At 36.9% G+C, this 22,494-nt stretch overlaps 1 protein-coding gene, 1 long non-coding RNA gene and 1 other non-coding gene across 5 annotated transcripts; all 3 read left to right on the top strand.

Moving 5' to 3' along the window:
* Positions 1-282: 282 nt before the first annotated feature.
* LOC143150538 (uncharacterized) lies at positions 283-14,289 on the top strand. 3 transcript variants are annotated; one of them, XR_012993090.1, is made up of 3 exons: positions 283-365; positions 2,335-2,924; positions 14,190-14,289. It is a non-coding gene; the product is annotated as an uncharacterized LOC143150538 (long non-coding RNA). The 3 variants fall into 3 exon arrangements; XR_012993089.1 differs by lacking the exon at positions 283-365 and adding an exon at positions 419-502; XR_012993088.1 differs by lacking the exon at positions 283-365 and having other exon boundaries at positions 2,279-2,924.
* LOC143150809 (U6 spliceosomal RNA) lies at positions 9,123-9,213 on the top strand. Its single transcript, XR_012993190.1, has one exon. It is a non-coding gene; the product is annotated as a U6 spliceosomal RNA (small nuclear RNA).
* Positions 14,290-17,253: 2,964 nt separating the features above from the next.
* On the top strand, positions 17,254-21,169 carry LOC143150714 (uncharacterized). The gene is made up of 2 exons (XM_076319159.1): positions 17,254-17,340; positions 20,789-21,169. The coding sequence occupies exons 1-2, from the start codon at positions 17,256-17,258 to the stop codon at positions 21,142-21,144; spliced, it is 441 nt and encodes a 146-aa protein (XP_076175274.1). The 5' UTR covers positions 17,254-17,255; the 3' UTR covers positions 21,145-21,169.
* The last annotated feature ends 1,325 nt before the right edge of the window (positions 21,170-22,494 follow it).

Below are 22,494 nucleotides of genomic sequence, written 5' to 3'. Positions count from 1 at the left end.
AGCTGGTATTTTAAGTCGAAATGGCGTTAAAATGAACAAAAACGAACACAGCCTTTACAGTGTTTGTAAAATACATGAAAGGTTGAACAATTTTTTAAACCAACTTTCGGTAGAATAATAGAGCGATTGGATAATTATTAAGTGACACGAGAAAGTTAACAAAATGAGTTTAGGATTAAAAATATTGCGAATGCTCGTGTATAATTTGTCCAGTGAGAAATTAACCGTTACTGATACCATTGTTTAAATTGATTTGCAGATTTGAAAATAAACACGGATTTCCGCACACAGTGGACACCGAAGGTACCAACACCGTAACATCAAAGGGGTTAAATGAAACGGTATACCAATCTTTAGAGTATCAGGTACCATTTTCAACAACGTATTATATTTACTGAAAATCTGTCTTTCGTATTTAGAGTGATTACGAAGATACGACAAGAAATGTCTTTCGAAGTATCGTAGGGAGAAGGAAAAATCGATCCTGAGGGCACTACGAGTGGTACAGGGATTTTTGTTTTTCTCGCATAAAGATATAAATATAAATACATATGTATACATAATTATATGTATATACGTACAGTTAGCGAAAAAAGTATTCATACACCAGTAGGAGCTCTACATTTAATGCCGTTAACTTTTTCTACAGAATATTCAATTTAACAACGAAATATGGTACAATATAGGAAATTAACACAGTTTTTAAACGATATATATCTTATTAAAATTGAAGCATCTTAATACATATTATATAATAAAATTCTTAATGAGTACGGAAACCGCTGGGAAAAAGTATTCATACAGTAGATACTTTCTTAAATTACTAATCAAAATAACAAATTAATAAATGAATTAATATTTCGTTGGATACCCTTCACTGTCTATTATGGCTTGCAATCGCTTGGGCATTGATGCAACTAAATTATTTGTTATATTTTTATCAATTTTTGCCCATTCCTCTTTTAACGCACTCTTTAGCTCGTTTTTGTTCAAAATTGTATGTTTTCGAACACGACGTTTCAGTTCTTCCCATATATGTTCTATAGCATTTATATCTGGAGACTGTGGAGGTGTTTCCAAGACATGTGGTGTATTGTATAACAACCATTCTCTAACTAAATGAGACTTGTGTTTGGGATCATTGTCTTGCTAGAAATAATAACAATCCGATATCCCTAATTTTTCTGCACTTTGTTTCAAATTCAATTTCAAAATATTCAGGTATTCATATTTATCCATAATTCCTTCAATGAAATGCAAATTACCCAAATCATTCGCGGCCATGCACCCCCATATCACGATGCTCCCTCCACCGTGCTTTAGTGTAGGTTTCATATTTTTTGGGTTTAAAGCTTTTCCTTTTTCTCTCCACACTAAACATTTTCCATCTGTTCCAAAAATATTAACTTTACTCTCGTCGGAGAAAATAACAGATTTCCAAAACTCTAACGACTTATTTATGTATTTTTTTGCAAATTCAAGCCTTTTCTTTCTATTTATTTCAGTAACGTATGGTTTCTTCCTAGCAATACGTGAAAGGTATCCAGCTTCCTTAAGCCTATTACATATTGTTTTGGAAGAAACATGTTTTCCAGTGGCTACTTCTAATTCCGCCGCAATTTTGGGAGCACTTTTGAATGGATCTTCTTTAACTTTTTTAATAACAAATCTGTCATCTCTATCGCTTAACTTCGGCGGCCGTCCAGATCGACGCTTATTTTCTAGTGTTCCCTGTGTCTTATATTTACTTACAATATACTGGATGGTTGCATGACTTTTTTCCAACAGTTCACCAGTTTTTCTAAGAGAAGATCCATTTTTATAAAGACCTATTATAATATTTCGTTCTTCTAAGGTTGTTTCTCTGCTTTTCGTAGACATTTTAAGTGTGCACTATCATGGGAAGACTAAAACGAAATGAAATGTAATTTACACTTACAAACAAAAACAAATGCACATCGGGAATCCCCTCGTTCAATTGTTTAGACATTTTTTATCGATAAATGGCAACTGTATGAATACTTTCTTCCCGACGGTTTCCGTACTCGCTAAGAATTTTGTTATGTAATTTGTATTAAGATGCTTCAATTTTAATAAAATAATATATCATTCAAAGGCTGTGCAAATTTCTTACTTTGTACTATATTTCATTGTTAAATTGGTGTTCTGCAGGAAAAGTTATTGGCATTCAAAGTAGAGCACCTACTGGTGTATGAATACTTTTTTCGCTAACTGTATGTACGGTAACCCCGATTCTAAAAATCCGAACGATGAAACCCATGCTCGGGTTCACGAACCTCGAATGTAAAACCTAACCTCAATTATCCGTTACAGAATAAAAAAGAAATGTACACCGTGCAACACACGGTGCCATTTCTCACGCCATTTTCGGCGGGAGCTTCCGCGGAAGAACGAACAGTAAGAACGGCTGACGTACGGCGCTCCACGGCGTGAAATATATTTTATTATCGGCCCGCGAGAAAAATGATCGCGGTGTCAAATCTGCTGCTTTCACTGCGCTTGTATACGACCCAGAAAGAATTTACATACGGCCGTCGGCCGGTGTGGGTCGAGCTACAAAGGTTCGGCCGTGAATTATCGGCGCTGAAGGGGACCAGAAACGAGCTCGCGCGAGCTCGTGCGCTACCGAATGCTCATTACCGAGCGACGCTCGCCGCTCGGGAATATCGCTCGTGACTCATGCCACGCGAGTAAAAAGCCCGAGTAATGAAGCCCCGCGAGATGAACGGTGGAAAAGAAAGATTCGGCTTCCAGAAACGGACCACCAACTACGAGACGAGATATCCGAGTCGGAATGGAACCACGTGTCGGTTTCGACCACAATACCCTGAACGCATTGAGGGATTTATTTTTGCCACGGGCACGCCGGAACAACGTAAAACTGGTTACAGGGTGTTCCCGAAGTAAGTGTCTGGATATCTGCTCGACGAGCCACGTCTCGTTTAAGTTACACAGCAGTCGAATGGAAATTATACGCGATCGCGTTTTATACGTTAACGAATATTGATGTTATTTATGTTTGTCGTCGTATCGTTACGAGAACGTTATCAACGGACTGCTGAGGTTCTCCCGATGAGAATGAGTCCAAACACGACCCTGTTCGGACATTTTTTAATTATACGTTAATCGAATCGTGCAGCTTTTCGGATTAATGATTCCGAAAATCGTGTAATCGAAGATGGCGGAAACGAGGTCGTGTTTGGGCTCATTTTCATCGGGAAAACCTCACCTGTGTCTTACTGAAAATCCGTCTTTCATATTTTGCGTAATTGCGAAGATACGACGAGAAATGTTTTTCGAAGTATTGTAGGAAATACAATAATTAATAGTTAATAGTTGTAGTTAATAGAGAAGGATAAATTAATCCCGAGGACATAATACTTATTAGGTTGTTCGGAAAATCATTTCGTTTTTTTTTTTTTTTTTTGTGAAAATGGAACACGGTTTTTTAGAGTGTATAAACATTTGATTAAATTATATATTCTCCATTTTGGAAAACGAAATCACTTTCCGAACGACCCAATAGTATTTTCGTTTTTCTTATATAAAAATATAAATATAAAATACATACGTATAAAAGTATACGTATATACATATATGCAGTCACACTATTAACACTCGGTAAAATGAGAAATATAAAAATTTCAATTTTCGTTTACGAAAGAAATTCGATCCCCGTTAGTCTACGAGCAACGATAGGAGGGACGCCCGCGAAACTTTTATCGAGATAAAAATGTTGACTCTTAACGAGTAGCGTCGGTACACCTTCCTTTCTCCCGTTCTCCATCGACAATTTCGTTATTAATTCGCTTAAATCGGATCAATTTATTATCCCCAATCCCGTGAACAACTCGCACCGTGAGTCGATGTTTATTTAAATGATCCGTTCAAGGAGTCGTTACAATTATTCCTCTCGTTAGGTTTCCAGCATGCGCCGCGCGGGTTGTCTCTCAATTTCGAATCGGCGATTCCTCTTCTCGTACCGAACAGAAACGGTAAATTAATTTCACTTTTTTCCTCGAATTAAACACACGGTCTCCGACACGCGCGCCTCGAGCCGGCGACCCCTTAATTAAAACGATCAAGTTAAGCTCGTGGGGCAACGTCACCGGCGACAGATCGCTGTAACGCGGAACACGAGCCGCATCAATTTCGACTGAAAGCTAAAGTGATTTCATTCGTTGATACATCATACGCGTACCCATTCCGGAGAAAGATCAGCGCGCGTACGGCCACGGGACGCGAAATACGGAAGTAATCGAACAAGAACGATGAAGCGGATTCCTGAAGGCAGCCGGCCGCGGGACGATGCAAATCCATCTCTGCCTTTCGCTCGCACGATTCCAAGCCGTGGCCGGGCTGCCCGATGGCTTCGTGGCCTCTTAATTAATTCCTTTTCGGCGGACAAAAATCGCCCGAGTCGAAAATTATCTGCATACCCGTATAATTTCATCGTTCAGCCCCGGCTGGAAAAATTCTACCGAGTATTTACCTTACAATGTTCACGGAGCACGTGAATCGTCGACCGGCTTCGACCGAGTACAGTGTTTACCCGATTCGTTGGGTAATTAATACGTTGAGGAATGCTTTTTAACGAAAATGACTGCATTCGCGTATCGATGTGTTCGTCCAAGGACTCGGTTTCCACGGTTAAAATCGTCAACGGAGAAATCTGTATGTTTTGACCGCGATATCCGAGATTGAGTGAACGAGTAAACAATCACGGAATTTACAACGACGGGGACGCATAATGTACCGTACGATGGAGTCTCGGTTTCTCAGTAACGAAGACTTCTAAACCGTTGCGAGAACTCTGAATTATTAATTGGAAAAATTGCTGGTCGAGTTACGTGTCTCGTGCAGAATTATTTAAAGAACGATAGAAGCCGGTTACTTTTCTTCTCGAGACTCGTTCGTAGCGGAATGGAGAATCGTTGTTACTTATTGGCGCCGGAGCTAGCACAACGACATCCTTGCGTCCTGCGAAGATCCGTAAATTCCATCGTTTAAGGGTAACCGTAAAGCGACAAGATAACGTACGCGCGGATCTTTATAAATAAACCGTACCAGGGAGAAAGGACAACACTTTGGGAACAAATCAACGCAAAGCGGATGCAACGCGCGTCTGAAAATAGCCTACAGGACACCTCTTTGTTCTCGGGACGTCAGCGCGCGAGCGCGCGAGCGCTTTGTCCGGAGCGTGCTGGACAATCGCGTTTAATTGTCACGAACGAAACGGCATAAAATCGCGCGAACCTCCTTGGTCGACGAGTCCTTGGTGGAAAAGGAAGAAAGCCATCCTCTCCTGTGGCGCTAGCACATTTTTCCTGGTGCTCGGTCCCCGGTCAGCCTTGCTTCGGGATTCTTACGATGGCGCCGTCGCCACGAGAAATTTATCGAGGCGACCGCCACCCTTTTCGGATGTCCTCGACGGAGGAAAACTGTTGCATCGAAGCGGAGACACGAGCTCGGATTGTTTCGCATCACATTTTACTCCCTTGAGGTTTTCTTTTGTTCTTTTGCCCGTGAAGGGTAACAGAGTTTCGCGAATTACACTATACTTTTGTTTTTTTTTTTTTTTTTTTTCGAATGAGATTTTATACTGATCGAATTTTAACAATGAAAATTTTCCAATAATACGGTAAAAGTATGTTAATTTTTTCAAGAAAACTCTTTACAATGACCATCCATTGATTAGGTTCTGAACATGGAAATTTAACGAGTAGTCAAAGGGTACTCGTTCTACTCGAAAGCATTCGAAATAGAAATTTAATACTAACGGGAAAAAAATACCAAATTTTTTGGATATCGCACTACACAATGATTTTGTACTTTCTATTCGTTCTTTTCTTTCTTTTTTTTCATTTTGTCAAATAAGAGAGATCAGGTTTAATTCCGCGATGAACGTAAAGTTGAATAACGTACGATAATTCCCGCTTTCAAGCTACAAAGCCAAGAGTGTCGGTTTACTTGAAAGCGGGGATTACAGCGATTTGTATTTCGCGTTGAAGTCCAGCTTCGCGTAGAAACTACAAAGAACAAAAGTAATTTTCGAAACCTAAAAACCGTTTAAAATATTACGTGTACGTTTCATACTTATACGAAACACATGTATCTAAGCATTGCACGCTCTAAGAATAAATATTGTCCACTTGTGGAAAAGTTTTGTCGGAAAAAAATAATTCAACCGTGTAATTCAATGTATTCTAAGAATACGATCGGAAACTTTCTTTCGAGATGCGATAATTTTCCTACGGGTCAAAATTGACCCGGCCCCGGAGGGTACAAACACGCACGTGAATTTTACGCCTCTACCGATACGATACAATCACGAAACTTGGAATCCACGATCGTCACGAAAATCTCTGTACGTTGATCCCAGTTGAGGATCAAACGATCAAATAAATCAACATCAAACCACCTGGCACTCGATTTGTTCAATCGTACCTCTTGTTGGCTGAAAAAACGCCAACATCGAGAGTCCGCCTTTCTCCGCCGGCTGCGGCCGGCGTGTTTCATTACCGCATTAATTGGACGGTTATTTTTGAACAGCGACCCAGGGGCCATTAATAACGGAAGACGGAACGGTGCGCGCGCGAATCGATAATAAGTTCGCGCGGAACGAATCGTCTGAACTTTACGCGATCGGTAGTTTTCGCGGCACGCCATAGCAGGACAAAATCCAAAAAAGGGGGTAAATTTTTGTCTCACTTTATAGCATATAGTGGTTAACACAAGTATTTATAGCATACAGTACTTAACACGAGTATCTATAGTATATAGTACTTAATACAGGTATCTATAGCATATAGTACTTAACACAAATGTCTATAGCATATAGTACTTAACAGAAATATCTATAGCATATAATACCTAACATAAATGTCTATGACATATAGTGCTCAACACGAGTGTCTATAGCATATAGTGCTTAACACAAGTGTCTATAGCATATAGTACTTAACACAAATGTCTATAGCATATAGTATTTAATACAAATATCTATAGTATATAATACCTAACACAAATATCTATTGTATATAATACCTAACATAAATGTCTGTAACATATAGTACTTAATACAAGTATCTATAGCATATAGTGCTTAACACAAGTGTCTATAGCATATAGTACTTAACAGAAGTATCTATAGCATATAATACTTAACACAAGTATCTATAGTATATAATACCTAACACAAATATCTATAGTATATAATACCTAACACAAATATCTATTGTATATAATACCTAACATAAATGTCTGTAACATATAGTACTTAACACAAGTATCTATAGCATATAGTGCTTAACACAAGTGTCTATAGCATATAGTGCTTAACACAAGTGTCTATAGCATATAGTGCTTAACACAAGTGTCTATAGCATATAGTACTTAACAGAAATATCTATAGCATATAATACTTAACACAAGTATCTATAGTATATAATACCTAACACAAATATCTATAGTATATAATACCTAACACAAATATCTATTGTATATAATACCTAACATAAATGTCTGTAACATATAGTACTTAACACAAGTATCTATAGCATATAGTGCTTAACACAAGTGTCTATAGCATATAGTACTTAACAGAAATATCTATAGCATATAATACTTAACACAAGTATCTATAGTATATAGTACTTAACATAAATGTCTATAGCGGATAGCAGTCGTACTAAAAAAAGATTGGTATTTTATTAACATTGAACCTCTAAAAAGAAGTAACTTTATTTTTCACGGTTTTAAATTCAAACCATAGCGAATATATTCTAAATTTAAATTCATCCTATTGAGAAACTCCATTTGTTTTTTAATTATCGGTTTAATTTAGACTCTCTTTAAACTTCGTAAATTTCGGTTGCAACACTGGAAGCAAGTTTCAATTTTTAATAATTATTCAAACGAAAGTATGAATTGCTCGAATCTCGAAGCGTTCTCGACGACCACTACCATTTACGCTCCTCTTTAAGAATTATAGTATGTCCGCGTTCGGGGTATCGATAAATCGATTGTTCGAGTTTTTGCCCACGTTTCTGGAAATCGGTGGTGCGCGGCGAAATCGTTCCGCGCGGACGATTCGCTCTCGCGGGAAGTCGAAAGGTCGCCGGAACTTCGCGGAACCGAGACTCACGGCGCCAGGTTGCCATCGATCTCGTCCGGATCGATGAATAGGATGATTAACGCGCGCGCGAGAATTTTCCGGACGTTCCGCCTACGCGCCGCTCGATACGCGCGCTGGAGCTGGCCACGGGTAATTATTAATTAGCAATCGGCTGGTGGGGGTCCGACAGGTTCACGGAGCCGCGCGATAGCGGACCACGATAAACGCTGATTGGCGCGGGAAGCTTGGTTTTCAAACTCGTATGTATCTTGAGGGAGCAGAGCGAGTATCTCGATGATGCATTGGTCTCTGTAGCCACTCGCTGAAACTGATGGGATGAGATACGAGGTTTGATGCAACAACAAAAAATACCCGGGTTCTTTTATAGATCTCGTCTAGCATGGAACACCGCGCGTAAACGCTGTACCACGGTTAGGTCTATTAGAACGTATTGATATTCGAATATTTCCAAGGTATTCGAATGATTTAATGTTCGAATACTTCAGAAGTATTCCAAGGATGCTTCAATATGGAATACTTCGGAGACATTTGAATACTTAAATATCGAATATTTCAGAGGTATTCGAATGATACTTCAATATCAAATACCTTAGAGTTATTTGAATTCTACTTCAATAACGAATACTTCAGAGTTATTCGAATTATATTTAAATATCGAATACTTCAGAAGTACTCTAATGATACTTCAATATCAAATACCTTAGAGTTATTTGAATTGTACTTCAATAACGAATACTTCAGAGTTATTCGGATTATACTTAAATATCGAATACTTCAGAAGTACTCTAATGATACTTCAATATTGGGTACTTTAGAGATATTCGAACGATATTTAAATGATGAGTACTTGAATATTCGAATATCATCGACTCGGATTATCTTTCTCTCTTGTAACATTTGTTGTCGATACCGACTATCGGGAAATTTAATTACCAAAATTAAATATACAAATAAAATATGAAACATGCTTCGACAGTACTTGTATTAAAATTGGCACGATACAGAGAAGAGTAGCATGGTTTCTGCGCAAGGATGACACAGAAATATAAATATTTAACGGGTAACAATAAAAATGTTATTCGTGTCGAAGGAAAAGAAGCATTCGAATATTTATTCCGTTTAGTGGTCACTTGCACGTTACAGTATTTACAATAAGTCAGAACGCGCTGGTATAAGCCAGTATCCTTGAAGAGGATAACCTTTGAATGTTGCCGGCTGTTCGTAAACGACGAACCCAGCAGTCTTGTACGTGCGGTGAACGCTCATAGACGTCTCGCGGCTGTGTTCGATAAACGCGACTGTACTCTTTCCGCACACGTGTTCATATCCCAACAGTGTTGAAACAAACTTCCGGATAGAAGAGTGTCGTATTATTTCTGGGTCAGTACCACGGAATACTCGAGTACGATCGAACGACACGAATACTATTTTTAAACAATCTTTCTCTCGATTCTTGAAACGATTTTTCGCCCGGACGAAATCTCTCGGATCGTTTCGTTCGAAATTTCAACGCGTAAATGTCACTGAGCGCAACACGCCGCGGAAGATTACAAAATTTACGCGTATAAAATTAGAGTGTACTTAAAACTCAGTGGTTAATAAAATTTACATCTTGCCGGTTCAAAGGATTCGCGTCTCCCCTTTCACGCGAACCCGCGACGCTTCTTTGGAAATTCCGAAAAATTTCAAGCATCTCGTAAAATTCACGCGGAGATCCCTCGAATTCGCGGTTTGTGGAAAAAAAGAAGGAAGGAAAGAAAAAAAAAAAAAGAATTTCTCGAAGTCGTAATTGCACGTCGTAAAACGTTTCACGAACGAGAGTTTACGAAGCCGGAAGTCGCTCGCGCGCGCTCGCGGTACTCTATCGATACTCGGATAACGCGCGAATCGGCGAGGCTCGTCGAAAGTCTATACCGTCGAGCATCAACCGTCGACCATTTTCACTTGCACGTTGATTTCTTACATAAAATCAGCGACCGTAAACCCTGATGAGAATAAATGCTTCCACGGTACCGTTTCTTCCTTTTCGTCGGTCGGCCATTTGTATTCAGTTGTTACATCACTTACATTTTATAGGCTATTCTTCCATATTTACATAGAACGATGATACTACAGTAACGGTTCCTTTCGTGTCGGTTAATTTCGTATTGGAAGACATTTTTACAAATCTTGATTATTTCAATTTTGTAAATTTCTTCAACTTCCGTCAATCGCAAACGATTGACGGAAATCTCATTTTGTTCTCATTAAATTTCATTTTGAAACGGTTCGATGTATTTCGATTGTAAAATTCTTTACGTTCGTTCTTTCGAGATTCAAGTAACAATTCTATAAACTATTTACAGGATAAACGTTCACGTGGTACGATTTCTTGGCACTTATAAATTTTGCGACAATGTTGTCTCGTGCGGTGTCATTGGAAAATTTAATCGTTTATATTTATTTAGAATCTTGGCCCTACCATCGTTGCGTATTTAAAACAATTTAAACACTTGAATAATTTTTAAATCGGCAACCACAGCACCGATCACGATGAAGCAACCGGACACCGAAAATAATACGTCTTATCGAACAACTTACCTGTAAAAGAGAAAAATATTGGATCGATTATAAAGAACGTGTTACATCTTGGAGAAATGTTGAAAAAAATCACAAACATCGTTACTCGTGCACCCCAGATTACAATCAGACAGGAATGTATGACGCTGTGCGCAATAAATGTAATATATTACTCTCGCGCGGAACGTATCTGAAAGTGTATAAACGTAAAATAAAAAAAATCCGCGCATAACACACCTAAATGTTAAAAATCCAGGCATAACACACCTAAGTGTTAAAAATCCGCGCGTAACACACCTGAGTGTTAAAAATCCGCGCACAACACACCTGAGTGTTAAAAATCCACGAAGATCGTTAATGGATATTAGCCGATGCGACATCGAATAAACAAGTGAAAGAAGAAGTTCGAGAGCGTTCGAATGACCGCAGAAATCGGCCGAGTGGCTGCACTATCGTTATTTCGCCATCTGGCCGATACCGTGGGGCGTAATGTCCCAATTTCTAAATTGCGATCTTAGGCTGGGCGTTTATTTTCAGACCGATAATCGTTCGGATGGAAATCGTTTGACTTTCCAAGTGAAACCCGCGCGAAGTGTCATTGCCGGTGAAAACGCGAATAAAATGGATTTACATAATTCAGCTCGAGAAGTTACCGGGTGCTATTGTATAAACGCGAGTTCGAGCAAATTTCCTGGTATAATCGTCTGTCGCGTGGATGCCTCCATCATGGCTTACAAGCTAATCCTTTTCCTTCGATCGCGCGTGGCGAAACGCTCGCGTGTTGCGCTTCGTTACTTGCGAGCGTTTAACGGTTAAATGGATCCTGTTATTTAAACAATTAGACACAGAGAATCGAGAGAAAAAAAAGAGAGAAGAAAAAGGAAGTACAACACAGCTGAACTAGTTACGAAGACATCGTACAGGAATTCTCGAGATAAGTACCATTTGGGAGAGCGTTTGAACCAGAGGTTCTTTCGGATCGTGTTAGAAGGGAAATTGTTCTTATTTTTCGCGTAGAATATACTGTATTTTTATTTCTGCTCTTCGAAGTTTACTTTACGCTCGATTTCACTTGGTCGAACGTGTCTGTGTCTGTTGATATCTTGCGCAATTTGAAGATGGATTTAACGAGACACGATGGAATGATATTCAAGATTAGGTGAATTTAGAAAAATCGTACGATTGGTGGTTTCTTTACTTGAACATTTGCCAGGATTTTCTTTCATACTTTCCCATACGAATCATCGAGAAACATTCACATTAAGAATTTTAATCTCTTGTTTAGAATCTACCACGAAAGTGTAGCAAAATGGCCCCTGTGCCTTCGTTTCTTAAATTCAATAATACAGAAATTATTTGAAAGGGTCGCTTATCTTGAGACAATCTGTACATTGATCGGTGGATCGTTTAAACTTCTTACGGACAAATGAAACGAATTAATGCCGCAAATTAACGGCAACAAAGTTGCATATATTTGTAACGTAAACCGGCAACCCATCTCCTTCGCGTGAATTATTGTAACGAATTTCATCGCGTCGTAAGAGTAACGCAATTTTACTGAATGGCGCGATAAGATCCGCTCGATAGCATCGGTTTAAGGAGGGCGATTAATCCTTCTCGCGGTTCGTGAAGTGACTTCCACCGGAATCGATCGGGCACACTTCAATTTTTCAACAAAGACCGACCATGCGGGGGCAACGTGCCCAAGTATACGTATTCCTGCTTTAACGGTGCTTCCACATAACTGGCTCCCGGTTAACACATTTTAAAATATGGAGCAGATATCCGTGATTAATCGTGCTAGGTCAACTAACAAATTAACGCCGCTAGATAACTTATTTGTGACAAATAATAAATTCGACGGGGCCATTAATCTTCCATCAGGGAAATATTACCTGGCGAATTTCCGCGCGTATTGTAATTAACTACGCTCTCTTTAAATTATTTTCTTTTTTTTTTTTCCTTTTTCGCAACACGGTTGCACTCGTTTCTTCGGAGGATCTCTTTACACGGTTCGATTCGAACGGACACCGGGTACATTATACCGTGTAGCAAACATTTTAACTGGTAATTCCGGTATTAATACTCTTTATGTGTACCGAACTAATCGATCGTTTCGTTTCGTTATCGTTCATAAGTAGCAGACTTATGATAATGATACGAGGAATGATAACGGTAGTAATCATCGTATCGGTCGATATAATGGTTATGGTGATTGTACAGAGGCTATGGCGATTATTACGATTACAAGTATACGCGCGATGAATACGATGGATATAATTATGAAAATTACGATATCGCTTGTTTGATAAACGTGACGAATTGTGTGTATAATGGAACAAATATTTGTTACATTATGTAACAAATAATTGTCGCGAATACGATAAGTGTGACAAATATGATGAGTATGATTATTAGGATTATCAAAGTGTTAACCACCAACTTTAATCTTTCTTTTTATTAATATATGATGAGTATGATAAATAAGATTACCAAAGTGTTAACCACCGATAGTTAATCTTTCTCTTTATTAATATATGATGAATAAGATTATCAAAGTGTTAACCATCAATGGTTAATCTTTCTCTTTATTAATATATGATGAGTATGATGAATAACATTACCAAAGTGTTAACCACCGATAGTTAATCTTTCTTTTTATTAATATATGATGGTATAATCATAAGATTATCAAAGTGTTAACCACCGATAGTTAATCCTTCTCTTTATTAATATATGATGAATAAGATTATCAAAATGTTAACTGCCAATCTTAATTTTTCTCTTTATTAACATATGATGAGTATGATGAATAAGATTATCAAAGTGTCAATCATCAATCTTAACCTTTCTCTTTGTTAATATATGATAAGTATGATGAATAAGATTATCAAAGTGTTAATCATCAATCTTAACCTTTCTCTTTGTTAATATATTATGAGTATGATAAATAAGATTATCAAAGTGTTAACCACCGATGATTAACCTTTCTCTTTGTTAATATATGATAAGTATGATGAATAAGATTATCAAAGTGTCAATCATCAATCTTAACCTTTCTCTTTGTTAATATATTATGAGTATGATAAATAAGATTATCAAAGTGTTAACCACCGATGGTTAACCTTTCTCTTTATTAATATATGATGAATAAGATTATCAAAATATTAACCACCAACTTTAATCTTCTCTTTATTAACATATGACAAGTATTACAAATAAGATTATCAAAGTGTTAATCATCAATCTTAACCTTTCTCTTTATTAATATATAATGAATAAGATTATCAAAATATTAACCACCAACTTTAATCTTCTCTTTATTAATGTACGATGAGTACGATGAATAAGATTATCAAAATGTTAACCACCAAACTTAATCTTTCTCTTTGTTAATATATGCTGAGTTCGACGAATAAGATCATCGAAATATTATCCACAAAAATTAACCTGTCTCTTTATTAATTTGCAGATGTGGTTATTCCCCGGAAAGAAAAAAATCCAACAAGTCAAGACATCGTTAATCGGAGCTTGAGGGACCCTCGATCGCCCCGAGAAGGGTGTTTGGATTGTAAGTTAAACGCTTGAAGCACGCGAGAGCTTTAAAAAGTTCCGGCAGCGCGCGCACTTCCGATAAATCCACGGGCCGATGAAATTTTGCCGGAATAACGCGCTGGAAAACGATAAGCGGATAATTAGCCGATAAATTCATGCGAGAGCTTATTTTATTATTACCATAACGCACGGGATACGTTGAAGGTTACGACTCGCACGAACTATCGCGCGAATACTTACAGCTGATATACTCGCGTGATTATCTCCTCGACTGATTCATCGCGTCGATTCGAAGATCTCGTAATATTTCATTGATGCCGCGAGATTAAGAGTATACCAGTCCGTCTAGCCTTCTCTTTATCATCTAGTATTTTTTTTCTTTCAACTATAGCGTTTAGATCGCACAGCGAGCGTGGTCTCGAAAATGGCAGGTAATTCATGACAAATACCCGATGATCGATAAGCCGAGAATCGGGTCGTGTATTGAAACTATGTTGTCGGTTTCGTAAAAATAATATAATTGAATATAGAACTTTCACCCGAATTGGTAGGAGAATGTTCAAATAACGACAGTCGGTGCAAAGTGGGAAAGTGTAACAAATATAATATTTTTCTTTGGTAATATCAAACATTGGCGAGATATTAAAATCGTTGCTCGGTGTGTAGTAAAGTTACAAATATATATCTCGAGATTAAAATATACTTTGCGAATATTATCGATAACTCGCGACAGATATCCGATGATCGATAAGTCGAGGATCGTGTCGTTCGTCAAAATTATGTAGCCAGTTTTGTGAAAGCTGTCTCGAATGTAGAACTTTCTTGCGAATTGAACGAAAATATCGGGTAGTGAAAATTTGTTTCAGATCCGTTTTTAAATAAATATTACGCTACGGGAGAAAGTTGCATATGGTTTCGTGGACTGGAAATAAAGCGATGCTCGAATTCTAATTGGAACGACCAGATGTTTTTAATTTTAAGGAAACGTCTAATACGAATTAATGTTTAGAAAATATAATAAGGCCTTTTACACGGTAATTCGATCATCGTCTTTTAAGTAGAACGCGCGAAACGGATGTAGCTTTTTCCACGGGCAATTAAATATTAAGTATTAAAAACATTGAGAATTGTGGTTCATAATTTAATAAGGGCAATTAAATTTTAAATATCGAAGACATTAAGAATTGTGGTTAATAACTCTCTACGGGAAATTATATATTAAATATTAAAAACATTGACCAATTGTGGTTCATAATTCCATACGGGCAATTGAACATTAAATATTAAAAAACATTGATAATTGTGGTTCATAATTCTCTACAGGCAATTGTAAATTAAATTATGAAAACATTGACCAATTGTGGTTCAGAATTCCATACGGGCAATTGAACATTAAATATTAAAAAACATTGATAATTGTGGTTTATAATTCTCTACGGGCAATTATAAATTAAATTATGAAAACATTGTTAATTGTGGTTCACAATTCTCTACGGGCAATTGTAAATTAAATTATGAAAACATTGACCAATTGTGGTTCATAATTCCATACGGGCAATTGAACATTAAATATTAAAAAACATTGATAATTGTGGTTCACAATTCTCTACGAGCAATTGAACATTAAATATTAAAAAACATTGATAATTGTGGTTCATAATTCTCTACGGGCAATTGAATATTAAATTATAAAAACATTGACCAATTGTGGTTCATAATTCCATACGGGCAATTGAACATTAAATATTAAAAAAACATTGATAATTGTGGTTCATAATTCTCTACGGGCAATTGAATATTAAATTATGAAAACATTGAGAAATTGTATTTCATAATCCCGTACGGGCAATTGAACATTAAATATTAAAAAACATTGATAATTATGGTTCACAATTCTCTACGGGCAATTGAATATTAAATTATAAAAACATTGACCAATTGTGGTTCATAATTCCATACGGGCAATTGAACATTAAATATTAAAAAAACATTGATAATTGTGGTTCATAATTCTCTACGGGCAATTGAATATTAAATTATGAAAACATTGAGAAATTGTATTTCGTAATCCCGTACTGGCAATTGTACATTAAATATTAAATATTAAAAACATTGAGAATTGTGGTCCATAATTCCATAGGGAACGTTACTATTGCTCAATTGTGGTAAGGATCTCGGCACGTTCACCGAGCTGCTGCTAATAAATCACCGTTTAATCTCGAGCTACTCTATAAACCGTTTCTTTAAGGGAGAAAGCGATCGCGTGTATCGATCGGACGAAATTGCCGGGAGTGCTTTATATACTTTGAATAAATTCAGTCGCGAGAAACGCGCAATTATCTCTCTGTCTGATTTATCGCGCTAACTCGGAGATCCCTTAATGTTTAAAGTACTTTGCGCTGCTTCTTAAAACGGGCGAGGTAAACATCCTGCGCGACCGCAGCCGGTCAGAGAGAGACCGAGAGAGACCAAAGGGGAAACGGTAGGAACAAAAAGTATCCTTGATGTCTTTGCTTCGTGGTTGCGTTCGTGCATTAACCAGCCAGCCGGTGCGGTAACGTTCCCTCGTCGGGCAAATTGACGCAAAAAGCGCGCGATTATTTCCATGATGCGCTCAACGCGGCGATGACCACGAGCCTTCGGAGAAAATCCTTAATCGTCCTCGGAAGTTCACGATTACTCGTGACTCGTGATCATGGTCGATGGTTTCGTGACAAAGCCGGTGTTAACGAACGTTTTGCGTAAATATCGTAAAAAATGGAAGGAGTATTTATCCGCGTTGGTCGTGATGATGATGATGATGATGATGATTATGGCGATGGTGGTGATGATGATGATGATGATGATGATGATGATGATGATGATGATGATGATGATGATGATGATGATAATAATAATGATGATGATGATGATGGTGATGGTGATAATAATGATAATGACGATAGACGTGTTAACGATGACAAAAATGTTAACAGGGACATTAATGATGGCAAGAACGATGACGACGATTACAATGATTCATCCGCCAGGCTATGGTGGCTGTTATAGCTACTTTGTGAACTTTTATGGTGAGTATTATGACTACTAGGTAAGATTATGATTATTGTCGCTACTCTACCAGGCTACCATGATCATTTCGTGAGCCTAGAGTGATTATTATAGCTATTTCGTGAAACTATGATGATTATCATGGCTCTCATACTCCAGTAGGATGATGATTACGGTCATGTGAACTATTATGGCGACTATTATGACTACTAAGTAATATTATGATTATTGTGGCTACTCTACTAGGCTACGATGATTATGGTCATTTTGTGAACTTAGAGTGATTATTATAGCTACTTCGTGAAACTATGATGATTATCATGACTACTCCATGAGAGAATGATTACGGTCATAGGATTATATTATAGCTATGAGACTACGATGACTATTCTAACTATTTCACGAGCCTATGATTATTATTATGGCTTGTCGATTAGGCTATTATATTATCGCAAGCATAATAATCATTAATTATTTTGGTCAGTTCATTAGACTCTGATTTTCACTAAAAGTTAAATAGTTATCAAATTAGCTATTAACACCTCGAGCCTGGAGGTGAATACCACGCATTGAAATCACTCGATCGTAATTTGTATCGATATTGTAATAAATTTATAATTTTATCCTATAAAAATTCGCTCAGATATCGATCTAGAAATTTCACTATTCCACTCATGGTTTATCACCTCGCGAATCGTTAAATTTCTAATTTTCTATTTAGAAAATCGACAGAGATCAAATTTGTTATTCGAATCCTTGGAAATTTATTCTAAATGACGTCCGAGTCTACCAGTATTGCACTAGTAAGTGTTCATTTTTTTTTCCACCAGAGCAACTCGCGCCAATCTCGTCGAGGTTTGCATTTCCTGCGCAAAGCTAGGAATTTGGTTCTTCAATTATCGGCGGTGCAATTGTGCAACGCCTAATTGCGATTGTGCCTTCGTCTTCCTACATACCGTTCGAGGAACGCGCGTAATTATCTTTCCGTCGGGGAGCATACGTCGTTCCCGAGATGAAAAGATCACGTGTTTCATTACAACGTGGAATTTATGCTTGTACGCGTGCCACCTAGGGAAGAAAGATTACCGATTTCCATTCTATACGTTGCCGCGGACTTCTGATTATCCATCAGGGTTTGGATTAATTATCGAAGCCCCGAGAAAATCTCGAAGATTTCGATTAATACGACTCATTGCTTCTTGACCATTTACCATTAATCTCGATACAAAGTAATGGCAAAATTAATTTTTTCCAAATCATTCCTCGCTGCTAACGAAGAACTGAACTGTAAAAATAATTCGAGAGCTTTGAAGAAACAAAATTCTGATAATCTTTGATTTCTTCTGTTCGTTCAATTTCTACGTAACTGTTCTTTCAAGGATTAGAAAATTTTATCATTTTATTTCATTTTCTGTTTCTCATTCCCTTAATATTAACATACGTAACAAGTATTGTAAATTATGAACATGAATAACGTAAATAAGTACATACATACATATATATATAAAATATAAAATATTTAAAATATAAAATATATAAAATATAAAATATATAGAATATAAAATATATAAAATATCAAATATATATATACGAGATATGTATGTACTTATTTACGTTATTCATGTTTATAATTTACAGTACTTGTTACGAATGTTAATATTAAGGGAATGAGAAACAGAAAATTAAATAAAATAAAAAAATTTTCTAATTCTTGGAAGAACAATTATGTACATATATAGGTTACATTGAACTCTCCAGATTTTTTTCAATATTCTGTGTAGAACATTGTTTGGGTAAAAGTGCTTGTAAGTTGTAAGATATTGAAGAATAATTATTAAGATTTTCAAGACGTATCAAATTTTGAACATTCGAGCTTTATTAATACGCTCCTCAAGTGCGAAATCGATACGTGTCTCGAGGATAAATTATTGACTCGATCATAAATCTGTCGTATTCTGAGATATAAGATTCGAGTTTCCAATCTTACAAGATGTAACCAGTCGATGCCGTGGTATCAATCGATGCCGCCACGTCAATCGGGTCACCGATCTCGTCAAAATCATTTTGATGGTTACTGATGTCGCCGCATCAATCGATGCCGCCACTCAATGCGTTATCACACAATCGGACAAAACTTTCGCGAAAATTTTACCACTCCAAAACAACTTATGGAACGTATTAAGAAAGCTGCACTCGATAATAAAACTCGATTTTTCAAATCGACATCGTTACAGATATCATTCGCATCAAATAAATTAGAAAATCAACAGTCTCTTAATTCATCAACAATTGCTTAATTATTTCTTTCTCGAGTAGTAAGTTTCACATTACGTTCAATTAGACTATATTGTTATGTTAACGATGCCAGAGACTTGAATGTAAAAACCAGAAACAAAAAAAAGAGAATTTCTTTTGCATTTAATCGATACAATTTTCAATTTTGTGAAATCGATCGATGTAGACGAAAATCAGCATCCCTAATCAAGACTTTCGATAGTTTCAATATGTGTATGAGTATACTCATACAACATTAATTATAAAACGAAATATTTGCAAAATACCAAATTTAATCAGATATCTCTCTTTGAAAACAATGAAATAAATATAATTCATCCGCTAATCTCTTGCTTCGAAAATTAATTGGCAGAAGTCAATTAAAAATGCGTGTAAACAATGCATATAGTCACACTGTTCGTACAACGCTACTTATAAAACGAAATATTTGCAAAATACCAAATTTAATCAGATATCTCTCTTTGAAAACAATAAAATAAATATAATTCATCCGCTAATCTCTTGCTTCGAAAATTAATTGGCAGAAGTCAATTAAAAATGCGTGTAAACAATGCATATAGTTACACTGTTCGTACAATGCTACTTATAAAACGAAATATTTGCAAAATACCAAATTTAATCAGATATCTCTCTTCGAAAACAATGAAATAAATATAATTCATCCGCTAATCTCTTGCTTCGAAAATTAATTGGCAGAAGTCAATTAAAAATGCGTGTAAACAATGCATATAGTCACACTGTTCGCACAATGCTACTTATAAAACGAAATATTTGCAAAATACCAAATTTAATCAGATATCTCTCTTCGAAAACAATGAAATAAATATAATTCATCCGCTAATCACTTGCTTCGAAAATTAATTGGCAGAAGTCAATTAAAAATGCGTGTAAACAATGCATATAGTCACACTGTTTAGAGAAAGTACAAATAAGATTTACAATGTTTCAAAGTATTTCAAGCATATAACAAACGAGCTGCGTGGCAAGTCTTACCAGCGCAAGAGATTGATATTTTTCGAAGGAACTACTCCTTGGAAATAAAACTCGTAATTTGAAAAGAAAGTCGAACGTGGCATTTATACAACAGAGATTCGAAGTGATTCGGGTGTAATCCCCACTCTTCGAGGAATTACAGTTTGTAAAACGCTGACGTAGGACACTTTTTCGTTTCAGTGCGCGACCTCATGGCAGATTTCACGGAACTCTTCAAGGAAACACCGGTCCCGGCTCGCTTTCGAAATCGCACGAGCACGCATCGCAGAAAAAGTCCCCCGGGGACGTTCCGGGAACGCTTCGGATTCGTTCCTTCCCGCAGGCGTCTCTCGATCAGTGTACCAGGAAGTCCGATTACGATAACACGGCGCCACGAGCCGAGACGTCGCGCGCCCCACGACCAAACACCGCTGAAAAATCCACTCGCTGCTCGCGATTGTTGTCCCGTTCAAATTTATAATCAACCGGCGAACCGGTTCTATCGGACTTCCCCAACAAAGCGTTTACTTGGAGCAAAATTACGCCCGATCTCGTAACATCTAACTCGATCGATAAAAATCGCGAACGTTTGGTACACTGGTGTTCATTCACTCGTTCCAAATTGGAATTAAACAGTAGACGTTCAATAATTGGGGAGTGTTTGTTTCAAAAACTCGTTCCAAATTGGAATTAAACAGTAGACGTTTAATAATTGCGGAGTGTTTGTTTCAAAAATTACAACGGGTAATGTTTAAATGAGAGTCGTAGTACACGTATTCTTTACAAAAATGGTAACCGTGTATTTAGCAAATTTTCCAAGCAAGAAATTGGTATCGATAGTCACGGGAGTGACGTTTATTCTGAAAGTGGCACTGTGTGTTGATCAGATTCTAAGTACAAAAATTTGATAGTAAAAGGCGAAAGGTGTACTTTTAAAAATGGTACTGTGCATTGTTAAAATTTGGCAGAGGACATCGATAGAAAATTTAGCAGTGACAGAGTCAGAGTCAAGGTACGTTAATTTTTCTGTAAAGTATCTTAAAGTATTTTCTTAAGATATTGAAGAGTACCAATTCTTTGAAAAATGGCACTGTATGCATACTGCACCTGAAAGCTCCGCCCAGTGTAAATTACAAATTCAACAAGCGAAAGTTTCGACTATCTTATACGACTTATAGAGCTTTGTTATTTAAGAAAATGTTTCTTATTCGTTATGTCCAATAACGTCCAACTCTCGAACAGTAGCACCGGTAACTGTGCGATTATTCTTATCCAATGGTGATAATAAACACGACCAAGTGAACAATACTGCCGGATGCACCGTAGTTGGTCTAACGTATAGTTCCGCGATTATAATTTCAATGGAAACGATGCCATTTACTGGAACGAAATGGCACCTTCTGCAAAATATTTTACCGCGCAACGATGTCGCCGCTGGACTTCCCTATTCTTCCAAGAATTTATTAGGAATAATATATTTTGTACGGCCTTTGTTGCATTTGCATAGCTGGGATGCACTCGCTGCGAGATAAGAGGAAGTTCGTACCAGTAGCTGAAACTTAACTGTTTCGATTATTCTGCGGGCGTACATTTCCGCGAATATTTCAAGGGTTATTTTTTAAAACAATAATATGTTAATATTTTTGCTCCAGATATTAATATACCGGGATTAAAAATTGCGTACTTATTGCCGAACACGCTTTTCTTCTTATTGTGTTCCGGCAAACAAAAATTACTCGGAATTCTTTTAATTACATTTATCGAGGACCATTTCTATTGGTTCAAACGCAAGTAAAATATTCAAAGTAGAATTCAGTTTTAGAAGAAAGAAAGAAACAGGTTTTGTACATAAAATGTATTTTTACTAAAGTACGATATATGTTTCTAGGTAAATTACCATTTTCCAC

This window comes from Ptiloglossa arizonensis, chromosome 8 (genome assembly GCF_051014685.1).
Source record: "Ptiloglossa arizonensis isolate GNS036 chromosome 8, iyPtiAriz1_principal, whole genome shotgun sequence".
In the NCBI taxonomy this organism is placed as follows: domain Eukaryota; kingdom Metazoa; phylum Arthropoda; class Insecta; order Hymenoptera; family Colletidae; genus Ptiloglossa; species Ptiloglossa arizonensis.
The sequence above is the reverse complement of the archived record's forward strand: the minus strand, read 5'-3'. Positions and strand labels throughout refer to the sequence as shown.

Excerpts from the sequence above, each read along its gene's own strand:
- LOC143150714 (XM_076319159.1), top strand. The coding sequence starts at position 17,256 with ATGATGGCAAGAACGATGACGACGATTACAATGATTCATCCGCCAGGC. Across the intron at positions 17,341-20,788 it reads CTACTTTGTGAACTTTTATG|TGCGCGACCTCATGGCAGAT; the intron begins GTGAGTATTATG and ends TTTTCGTTTCAG.